Below are 12,106 nucleotides of genomic sequence, written 5' to 3'. Positions count from 1 at the left end.
GCGAGAATCAAATTTTTTAGCCAAAAGTTTGGTGATGAATTCTGGGAATTAAAAGTCCTAAACTACAGTATTTGAAATGGTATAAACAGTTTCTAAATATCTAAAGATAGCATTGTTTATGAAAATAATTACCATACTGCACCTGGGAATAGTTATTAATGATTGTTTCACTAAGAAATCCAGTTTAATGAGTTTGAGTTCACAGAACACACTGAACCACAAAGTAACAAGATGAACTAAATTTATACAATATGGTAGACTAAATGTATTGGGTATTTTGTGGTTCTGCTTCCTATGAAGCTTAAAATGCTTAATATAGGCACTTATTCTGGGCTGCAAATATCCACATGAACACTAAATGGCAACAAAGAGATATAGTAAAATATATTTTGCCATCTAATGGTTCAGACTTTTGCAGCTCAGATCTGATAACAGTACAGTACTTTACTTCTAGATGGACTAGATCTGGATCTCACATGATATTCATGTTTGGGAAAAGACCTTTAACCACATCCCTTTCTAGTTTAAATTCTGAAATGAACTACATACTGTTGAAAGAAAAATCTTCATCAGCGTCGTCGAAGCAGGGAATAAACAAAATGGAGAATGCTTTAGAAAGAAGATTGTAATTTATAGAATAGCAAAGCGAGACAAAAGCATGGCTCTAGGAAAGTTGACCACATGTAGCATGGAATGGTGGGTTTTTACACCTTCTTGAGCTTTTGTTTGGAGTTGTTCCTGTGGCATGAACTTTGACCTGAGGCTGAGTGTGTCTTTCTGGTATTCTGATGGTGGTGGGTTAATCCTATTACGTCCCAAAGGTCATATCCTGCTTCCTTGGAGCTGTGGCTGATGAGTATGTCCTATGTTGGATTTATTTTAGTGTGAGGGATTGTTGATTCTAGAGATCTGTCTTTCTAATCCCAATTACCTGGCTCCAATTTTTCTGACAATATTATCACACCTGCATTTCTGCAGACCTGGTTTGTGTTTGGGGCAGAGAGAATTGTTGGGGGGGGGGTGGTGGAATTGGTTTCTGCCTTTAAGATCCTTTGAAAAAAATATAATATTCTGCCTTTTAATATTCCTGAAAATATTTCTTTCTCGGGGAGGTGGGGGCTGACTTCGCACAATATCTTATATTCCTTTGATTTGAATGAGCCTGTAATTCTACTGTATTTTTCAATATGTACGTACTCTAGATTCCCATTAGATGCCCATCCCTATTCAGTCTTAGATTATCTCAAAAATCTAAGCAGTCTAATTTGTTTAATACTTGCTAGTATTTTATTTGTACAGGACACACCAGTTATAAGAAGCACCAGGTTTAAACTCTTTAGAAAATATAAAAGCCAATATCTTTATCCTCCCCAATACAAAATATCTTTGTATTGGGGAGGATAAAACTAATGTGTATAACTTCATATACATTTTGGATCCTGATAAGCTGAGGATCCAAAAGGATCTTGACAGACTTGAAGAAAGGCCCCTATCCAACAAAATGAAATTTAATGTAGAGAAAAAGTTTTACACTTAGGCAGGAAAAACCAAAGGTACAAGTACAGATTAGATGAAGCCTCGCTCAAAAACAGGAAGGGACCATGGAGTCCTAGTGGATGATCACTTAAATATGAGTCACCAATGTGCTGTAGCAACCAAAAAAGGTAATGTAATCAAACAATGAATGGAAACTAATCAAGGAGAGATGTAACCTAGAAATAAGGAGAAATTTCCTAAGCATGAGAACAATTAACCAGTGTAACAGCTTGCCTTCAGAAATTGTGGGTACTTTCGTCACTAGAGATTTTAAAGAAAAAACTGGACAGCCACTGTCTTGAAATGGCTACTTGAGCAAGGGGTTGGACTAGAAGACCTCTAAGGTCCCTTCAAACTATTATGTATGTATATGTATGTACATGCAATATAGCTGAACACTGGTGACTATTATCTTTGCAAGTCAAGCTAGGCACTTGAGCTATGATTCATGATTTATTTTTAAGTCCAAGTGTAAAGCCTGACAGTAGGTTAAATTTAAATTTAAAAAAATTCCTAAGAAGGCAATGTAAAATACTTCCAAGTTAGAAAAAACAGTACTTCCTACTGCTTGTTGCTACTTCCTTTGAAAACAAGACTTTTTGAGACACAATTACCGCTAAATTAAAAGCTTGCACTAATACCATTTTCTGTCGAGAGTTACCAGATGACAAGGCTTATTTTTTCGAAGCGTACCCTCCAATCCGAACACTTTGTTCGAACTTCCGCCGCCGGAGCACTGCGCATGTGTATTAATTCGCGGCTGCTACTTCGGGCAGGTTATGACCCAAGATGGCGGCGCCCTGCGCTTTTGAGCTTTGGCTTGAGAGTCGTCTCGAGGCCCTGGGATTAGATGGAGATGTATATTGTGGATATATACGAGGCGTACTGCGGGAAGCGGAGTGCGATGCAGAGCGATTGGAAGGGCTAGCAGGGGCCTTGGCTGCGGGGGAACAGGTGAGAATGGACGGCTAATTGGTCCTGACCGGCTTCCGTAGCTATTTTTTTTTTCTTCCTTCCTCCCTCCCTCCCTCCCTCCCCCTCTTTCTTCCTTCCCCCTCGTATGACAGTATCAAAATGGATTTCGTATTTTTCCTTTCTTTTGGGATATATTTTATCCGTATGTGTAAAATGTATCCAAAGTGCGCATGATGAATTCCAGGAACAGCTATCTATTTAGGTGTATTGCACCGAGTATAGTTTTAATTTTTGTCTCTACTTATTATTCACGTGACAAGTTACGTTTTCAAATTTGGTTTCAAATTTTGTTTATTCCTAATATTCACTGAATGGGTTTAGGCAAGAGTCTGGGTTCCATATCAAACATCCTCATTCCTTACATTAACAAATAGGAGGTTCTACTCTTCTGTCCTTGATTTCGTCAAGATTGTATTAAGCGTTTTGAAAAGTCTTAATGTAAGTTTTATTGTTGCAACCACAGATCAAACCATATAGTGTGCCATAAACTACAATAGCAGTAAAATAGTAACCATAATAAAAGTATTAGATGTAAAAAGGGTACAGAAATAAAACCAAGACTACAGCTAAGAATGTAAGCATTTCTTTTTGAGTTTAGGGGATAAGAACAAAAATAGCAACTTGGCTGCTGACAGTTGTAAACATATCTGCAAGAAAATAGTTCAATTTTTTGAGATTGGAATTGTGTGAAAGTTACTTATTTATCAATCAAATTTAGAAACCACCCAACTTACTTTCAGAATCTTTTTGATTGCCTCAAAAGTTTTGAGTCTTTTGTGTCTCAGGACTACAACTCAATAATGTTTTCTTTTGATTTCCACTATTAAAAAACAAGCCTAATAACACACCAGCCTGTTTTGTGGTAATGCTGCAATCCTGTATCAGTGTATTTACATTGAATAATAAGTGGTACTTGCATTCATAGCCTATCATCTACTTTTATGTAACTGTTTCAAAATACTTTCTTCTGAGTCACAAAATTCTAAGTTACCTCTCCTGTTCTGGGAATCATATATTTATTTGTTCTATTTTTCTCCTGCTACAGTTCAAGTGATTCAGTTTTTATTAGGAAGCAGTTTAAATCAGTCCATAGTCTAAAATATAATTCTGTTTATGAGCTGATTTCTTCACTAAATGATCAGGCTATATGATAAATTTGGCATCAACTAGCATTAAGGGCTTCCCTATTAAGACACACTTTCAACCATTGATAGTGTAATAATTACATAATTATAAAAAGGTATAGATTTGCATCTTTAGTGGATTTCAGATTACAGAACATATAGAATTATAGTTTTGTTTTAGATAAGATTTTGATTCAACTGACTAATTTCTCTGATCTTGATCAGGATGAAGATGTATTACAAGAAGTTTGTAAAGAAATAATTGAAAAGTGGTCAGAGGCCCAAGATGTTGAAATCAGTGAGAAGAAAGAAGGTATTAAATGGCATTCTATGGTATTCAAGGTGTTGCTTGGATGTGGATAATTTTCCATGATTTTCATTGCAAAAATTACGTTTTTATCGCTCTTGTATTTTTTTTACCATTTTGATTTCATGACACGGGCTTCTGTACTCAACTGTGCAGTCTCTTTATTTTATTTTTATTCTGTTTCATTTCATTTTTCATTGTTTTTATTTTTCTGAATAGTGTTATCTTTCTGGAATTAATGTATTTCACCTCAGGCTGTAAATTAAAGTTATTGTTATAATTCTGACTTTTTAAACATTGCATTCCAATTGGAGGAAATAACTGACTTCTGGAAAGCATCATGTTCACATGCAAGGAAAACAAAAACTTCTTGGATGGACTTGATAATTACTTATTCTTGCTTCCCTCCCCAGATGAGATCCAAGCTATCACGAACATAATTGAAAAGCAGGCACAGATTGTGGTGAAACCTAAAGAGGTCTTGAAGGAGGATACACTTCAGAAAGCTGCTCTCCTGGCACAATATGCTGAAGTGACAGATGATGAGGAATATCCTTTCTGTGCTGTAAGTTCTGAAAGTGTCTATTCTTTAGCTGGCTGATTCAGTGATTCAGGGATGGGGTGAATTGTATTCTTTAGTTAGCTAGGTTTTTGTTATAACCTGTTCTGTTATAAATTTAGAGTAGAATGTATGCAAGAATTTTAAATGTGGGTCAGAAGAAAGATACTCCATAATGATTGGACAAGGATCAATAACCAACGGGTTTAATCAGAAAAGAATGGAGTCTCATTATTCATCTATTTAACAGATGTTATCTTTATGATTATGTCAAAAATAATAAGGGTTGTATACCCATATGATAAGTACTATTGAAGGTACAGCATTAAGTAGGAAGCTACTTCAAAATAATTTAAATGACTTTAGCATGGATTAAACACGCTTATGTTGATAAGTTCTTTATTTTAACCATGGTAGTTTGGGATAGAATTTCTTGTATTCCTAAGAAATCTCTGGTTAATACATACCAAGAACAAGTGGAGGTTGAAGATATCTATATTGCCATCCTTGATGGAGGAAAAACTACAAGCAACTATTTCTGAATATTTCAGTAGGAGAATGAAAGATTATTTCTGGCCTCTTAATTATTCTTCATAAGCATTTAGTACATTTTTCCATATTCCAAATATTTTATGATCCTTAACTCAGTACACTGAAATAAATGTACATGAAGATTTGGGAGCAGCAGCAATGCCTATTGCTTCTAACAAATGTATCCTTTTGTAGGATAGTTCTTGAAGTTAAATTTAGTCATTCTTGGAATAATAATGGGGAAGCATATTGGGATAAAATTTTAAAGAGTGTTCAGTCCCTAGAAGAGAATCTTGGGTAAAGAAGAATGGAATTTCCTTTTATTTCAATTATTATAGGAAATATTTTCTTGAAAGATATTCCAGCTTTCTTCAATGTCTTCCTGATGGATTAATTGATTAGGTGCAGATCATGCTGCAGCAGCAGCAGCAATTTTCTTGATAATTTCTGTTGCATCTTCTACTTTGTTAAATGCTCTTATTTTTCTTTATTTCTCTTCAGAATAAGCTTAGTAAATTGAGAAATAATTATATTTTTTCTCACTGAGAAATGCAAGTCTGAATTGAGATTTGAATACTAATCTGATTTTCCAAAGAACCATGTGAAATTGGTTTTCCTTCAAGTTATACTCTGTTTCTATGGCTTAAGTAGAAGTTGCATATAAAGTCAATAGCTTTATACGCTCAAAAGATTTGTTCTCCTCAACTCAATTCTTGTTAGCTTTGTTCAAAAATACAAACCTGGAAGATGTTATGAATGCTCGTAAGCTGGAAAGAGAACATCTACGGGATGAATCCCAGCGAAAGAAAGAGCGGGACAAACTCCAGCGGGAGAAAGACAAGTTGACCAAGCAAGAACGCAAGGAGAAAGAGAAGAAGAGGACACAAAAAGGCGAGAAGAAGCGGTAGCCAAGAACAGCTGCTGGACTTTCTTCCCCTCCATTATCTAAAAGATGGCATAGCATGCACATTCAGCCAGAGTGATCAGCAGACAGAAGCTTTTTGAACATTTTTCTTTGTTTTTCCAAAGCAGCAGCATGCACTTGGCAAGATTTGCAGGGAGAGGGGATGGTTTCCCTCTCACGATAAAAACTTTTGATTTAAAATTTTGTGTATACAATTTTGCTGTCCAAGCATTTGGCTGCATTGTCATAGCCAAGATGTATAACCAAAGAACTGGTGACTTTTTGTTTTTCCTCATCACTTTCTATTCTTATAAGTATTTTCATGAAAACTAAAGTTAAGGAGCTTCTATAATATTCAGTCTACCCAAAGGTTACTTATAGGTGGTAGAATTGTTGAGGAAAAACCTGGTTTGCTACATGTATTTGTCAAGAAGAGATACTACACCTTGATGAGCATATAAGATTGGATTTAGAGCAATGCAGTAAACATCTGACATCAAATGTGAGACAACCTATTTCATTTGTTTAGGATTGGCCTAATAAAGTTTTGTGTAATTTCAGCAAAGCTGTACTGTTGCTACCTTAGGTAAAGTTCTGTGAATTTAACTAGTATGTTACATGCTTGTTTGCTTGCTCCATGCATTCTTTATAATCTACCATATTTATCCCAAACAAAGACTACTAAATTCAATATGATTTCTATCTGTAAAAATCCTTAATGTTTATAATAATAATTTTAGCAAATCTCAGATGACTTCCATTTTAGAGGGAAAGTATTTTGGAACAAGAATAATTTTTCTTTCATAGAAATACAATGTTTTGTATTTTTATGTGTACACATTGTGTTTATAGCAGTGAAGTCTCTTGCTTACCGTAAGTTTTGCTATAATGCAGAAGCATGATCATCTTAATTACATGGGGCCTAGTTATTGCTTAAAAAAAGGGACGCGGTGGCTAAGTGGGTTAGGACGCTGAGCTTGTCAGTCAGAAGGTCGGCAGTTTGGCGGGTCGAATCCTGAGTGCCGCGTAACAGAGTGAGCTTGTCCCAGCTTCTCCCAACCTAGCAGTTTGAAAGCACATAAAAATGCAAGTAGAAAAGTAGGAACCACTACTGTGGGAAGGTAACAGCGTTCTGTGCGCCTTTGGCGTCTAGTCATGCCGGCCACATGACCACGGAGACATCCTCAGACAAGCGCTGGCTCTTCGGCTTTGAAACGGAGATGAGCACCAGCCCCTAGAGTTGGAAATGACTAGCACGCATGTGCGGAGGAACCTTTACCTTTACCTTTAGTTATTGCTTTGCTTTCCTCTTTATTATAATAGATGCTCCCAAAGCATCTTTTTTTTATCCTGCTACTTATCCTATTATTGTTTTATAGTGTTAGTACAGCATCAACATTTCAGCATCCAGGATTCTGGCTACTTGATTCCAGACCCTTGTTTGATGCAGTCACTCTCTTAAATGTTTTAGAGTAATTGCTGTACCTTCCTCATTATCACCTTTTCCTTGCTGATACATTAACTGATGATTTATTGAAAATTGAAGGCCACAAACAGGAGAACATCAAGTAAAGGAAGGCTACATTAAATTTGCCCCATTCTTTTATTTATTACAATAGGTCTTGGTATTAATTGCAACATTTAATCATTTTGAGATATTAGCAAAGACATACTTAAAGTGACAAAGTTATTATTCTATTCCAATAACTATCTGATCACAAATAAGAAAATATTTCTAACATTTTGTTGAAAGAACTCACTACTTCATCTCTTACTTGATTAATACTGTGTTCCAATAACTTCATGTCTTGAGATTTTTTTAAGGATACAGCTGTTGTGACATATACTGTTGGCACTGCTGTCAAATCATGTTTTCTTTACATCTGCAGTACTAAATTTATTTTAAAAATAATTTCCTTGTCAATGCTCATAGGGCACTATTACTTGTTCTTTATACGTATCTTCTCTCCAACTTGTTAATTGTGCCATTACTGTACTAAATGTAGCTATATTAACTTTCACATAACTTTTCCAAATGTCAGCTTGGAGTTTTATATAATGTTTCATTCTCCTGAGGAACCTATGCAGGAAGAGGCTTTGCAACAATTAGTTTCAGAGGGTCTTGATTAAAAAGGTACATTCTAGCACCTGATGTGAATAATATGGGATGGAATGGGAATGGGAATGTAAAAGAGTAGAGTAGGTATTTTATTGGCCACATGTTATTGGACAAAGAAGGAATTTGTCTCCGGAGCAAAAGCTCTCAGTGTACATACAAAGTAATATAATCTTAAGATACCATTAGGAGAAGGTAGTTATTGGTATGGAGAGAGTGAGCACATAGCCATTGGAGGTGGGGGTGCCTGTGCTAATTGAACGGGCATTCAATGTGCCTCTTTCCCGTTCTTTGCAATGGACTATCCTGCCTTGCCTTTGGCATGGGAAGGCTGGTTTTTATTTGTCCCTTGTTTTAGCAATTGCTAGATTTCCTGTTACAATATAAATTTTTTTTACCGACAACTAATTCTAACAGTTCAGGTAATGGAGAGCAGGTGGCTAAAAAGGAGAGTCACACTGCTATCTTCCCTGTCATTTTCACAGCAGCAGAATTGAGTTAGGAGAGATGTCCCTTTATTTCAATTACTACAATATCTCTTCCCCAACCAAGGAGAGGTACCAAGGAAAAAACAGTTGCCTTTTGGAAAAAAAGCACCTTTGAGAGGCTGGCAATGGTGCTGGCAATGCTGTAAGAAACTGCAGCGTCAAAGGTAATGTAATGATGGTGGCCCCTCTTGCACCTCTCCTCCACTACTGTTTCTACCACAACAGGAATTTCCAGGACAAAATGACAAACACCCTGAATCTGTGATTATGGTCTTTATGATATGTGACACAGCATACAGGTTTGAAATAAGGAAGCTTGGATATATACACCTGCTGCCAGCATCAAGTTCCCTTCGTCCAGTGCGCTCCCACAGGGAGGGTCTGCTCAGGGTGCCGCCGGTAAAAGATTGCCGGTGGATAACACCCAGGGGGAGAGCCTTCTCAGTGGGTGCGCCTGCCCTCTGGAACCAGCTGCCTGTGGAGCTTAGGACTGCCCTGACCTCCGTTCATTTCGCCGGGACCTGAAGACCTGGCTCTTCGAGCTCTCTGGCCCAAGCTGAGAATTTTAATTTTATTGGGTTTTTTATTTTTTTCAGGGATTGATGTAATTTTTTAATTGTTTTTAACTTTTGTATTCCTTGTTTTAAATACCCTGTAAACCGCCCTGAGTCCTTCGGGAAAGGGCGGTATATAAATTTAATAAAATAAAATAAATATTTGAAATAATAGAATTTGGCTGATGTACTCCAAAGAAATGTGGTGTGATTAATAGCCAGCTTTTTGGTTTGGATGCATCAATGCAATTAGTACATCAGTTGTTAAAAAAGTGTCCCCTGGTAATTAGCCAAGGCCCAAAATCCTAGAAATGGGAACAAGGTTGGATTATGTTTGATCTATTCACATGCAGCAGATTGTGGTCTTTGAATTCCGAGTTGAGAGTTGTACAGCTACATAATTCATTGCCATCAAAAAGATTTCTCATCTTTGTCAAAATCTTTTATATAAGTACATTGACCTCAATCATTTTATTTATTTATTTATTTTATTAGATTTATATACCGCCCTTTCCTGAATGCTGCTAGATGATCGCCACCAGTTGTATAGGACTGAAATAAAAATCATATTTAAGAATGGCTTTTTGGTGTTTTAGCATTGTAAAGGCCTCAGAAATGTATTGGATGATTTTTCTTGACTAAAAGCGAGTAATGAGAAATATCTCTTCCTTCTTTTCCTTAAGAAATTTTAGTATATCATACTGTATATAGCTAATGCAGCAGCTGAATAAGTTTGGCAATTTGCTGAGTTTAATTTTCTGTTCTCTTTAATTACCAGAACAATGTATTTTTTGCTCCTTGTTATGTTTTGCTGTTATGGAATGTTGATAGTGATGTTGGAAAAAGAAATTGCATTTATCTTTTAGTCTATGTGCACTTCAATTTCCTGGAGTAGGAGGATAAGTGAGCAAAACAGAATATAGGCAACTAGAGTTTAATCAAAATGAACAACAAAAGCTAGTGTCAGGATAATGATTTAAAGGCTAAACAGCTAATGTAATGATGTAACATAAGGTAAGGTGGATGATGCAATGATAAGAATGACTCAGCAGGTGTGTGTATCCTTTTAAGAGTCTGGATATAAAAGGGAAGGCTTTGCTGGAGTCTTTCTCATCCGTTTCCTGCTGTAATTGCTGTGTGTTGGAGTTTGCTGTATTACTACGTGAATGTATTTTATTCCTAGTGTATATTGTAGATAGTGTAATATAAACCACCATTTAATGCAAACCACTGTTTACTGTATTTACTCCTGGGTTACCTCAGCGCAATAAGACTGTGCATGCTCTAACATAAAGAAATAAGTACTGTAAGTTGGCTTTGTTGAACATCAAATCTAGAGTTCTGGCAATGTAGATGTAGTTATTACAAAGTTCAGACATTAGATGCAAACAAAAATCAGAATTAGAATCCTCCCTATCAGAAATGAAAAAATGCATAACACTGATGTTAATATAATGAGTTCACATGAGTTTGATGGCAAGACTTCCAGAAGATTTAGTAATACAACGTAGGAGGAATCAATAACATGGGCAGTGTCAGAATTTATGAAGCATCCTCAGGAAACAACTGGAAGAATTTTTACTGGAAATTTGGAGGAAGAGTCTCTTTGGCAGCTAGAATTTCATTGCAGAATCTGACCACAAGATGATCAGGGAGACAGTTTTCCGAAGATATAATAGGAGGATAGCAGGCATATTATGAGGAACCAGAATTATATTTAAAGTTTGTTGAAAACTAAAATCTGTCCCATCATGATAACTGACAGTACATCTGTATTGATTGATATATTAATCATGGCTTCACAAACTACTGATCTTCTGATCTTCTGTAACGCAGTTCTGTGAATTGAAAACTGGCTTACTGGCTGGACTCAGCTGAAGAGTTTAGGCTTCAGACCAATTAGACAGATAAGGACATGATCAATGTAGGAAACAAAAGTCCATAACCAGGAAAAAAAAGTTGCAAGATAGCAACTGAGATGATTACTTTGAAGGTACCAAAGGAAACATTTGGTATCTTTTTTCAGAGTTCTCAGATGATTCTAGGTTTTTTCTAATGCTTGGAAAAAAATTTGTAGAGTAAGCAGATGTTATGGAGCTGATGAGATTAATAGTATTTGTGTAGCTTTGAAGTTAAGATTCCTTGTTTGATGGAAATTGCTTTAAACTAATTGTAATGAATCCAAAAGGCTAGAGAATGCTGATAATTTCATCTTCAGGGGTCTTTTTCAAAGGATGATCTGAAACTAAGCAGTCTTTTATAAACTATTGGCAATTTTTACAACTGCCAATGATACAAGATTCACTCAGGAATATTAGACACTGAGTGGCTCTCAGAGGCAGAAGTTTGTTGCAACAACCCAAACATTACAGAGGTGATTTTGAAGTGATCACAACATCTAAAAATACTGTTAACATTGACCAGTCATTCTCTCTCAGCCCAACTCACTCCAGTTTTTTATATGGGAAAAATAGGAGGGAGAATTGAGTACTGGGTATGTTCATCACCTTGAGTTATTTATAAAAATAATAAAGGTAAAGTGTAAATAAACATCTATTTTCAAGGAAAAGTAGATTACCCAATTCATTAAATAGGAAATAATCTCTCTTAAATGTTGTATTGATCTATCCAATAAGAACTGGAAGTTTACGTTTTGTGTTATGTTATTTCCAAATATTGGCCAGGTCAAATTTTGTCATTTCTACTGAACAAATAGTACTAAAATTCTCCATAAGAGTGTGCAAAATGGAAAAGTGCATTGGATCTGATATTTATATGGTCAAGTTACCTGTCACTCCTTTTCCTGGGCTTGCAGTTCCAGGACATTCATAGTTTGTTGAAGGAACCAATGATAGGTACAGGAAGCACACTATGCTGGGTCCAAAACGCCTCTCCCACCTAAATTGAATAGAAGTGCATCCCTAGTTCTCAGACCCATTTAGAAAGTACAGCTAAAAGCTGGTAAAAATCTGGAAAAGCGAAACATGTGAGCCTAAAATTTATAAAAATCTA

The 12,106-nt window shown here is 36.0% G+C and overlaps 1 protein-coding gene and 1 long non-coding RNA gene across 2 annotated transcripts in view; one reads left to right on the top strand and one right to left on the bottom strand.

Annotated features, from left to right (window-relative positions):
* The window catches only part of LOC308677692, a 28,051-nt gene extending 25,802 nt beyond the window's left edge, over positions 1 to 2,249 (bottom strand). Inside the window, exon 1 of the long non-coding RNA XR_014028548.1 lies at positions 2,178 to 2,249. This is a non-coding gene — a long non-coding RNA (uncharacterized lncRNA). The remainder of the gene's footprint in view (positions 1 to 2,177) is intronic.
* Positions 2,250 to 2,298: 49 nt separating this feature from the next.
* Positions 2,299 to 10,321, top strand: CCDC43 (coiled-coil domain containing 43). The gene is made up of 5 exons (XM_081344309.1): positions 2,299 to 2,490; positions 3,861 to 3,948; positions 4,356 to 4,491; positions 5,155 to 5,213; positions 5,753 to 10,321. The coding sequence occupies exons 1-5, from the start codon at positions 2,326 to 2,328 to the stop codon at positions 5,938 to 5,940; spliced, it is 636 nt and encodes a 211-aa protein (XP_081200435.1). The 5' UTR covers positions 2,299 to 2,325; the 3' UTR covers positions 5,941 to 10,321.
* Positions 10,322 to 12,106: the final 1,785 nt, after the last annotated feature.

The sequence above is a fragment of the Vipera berus genome (genome assembly GCF_964194415.1).
Source record: "Vipera berus genome assembly, chromosome: Z".
Taxonomy (NCBI): domain Eukaryota; kingdom Metazoa; phylum Chordata; class Lepidosauria; order Squamata; family Viperidae; genus Vipera; species Vipera berus.
The sequence above is the reverse complement of the archived record's forward strand: the minus strand, read 5'-3'. Positions and strand labels throughout refer to the sequence as shown.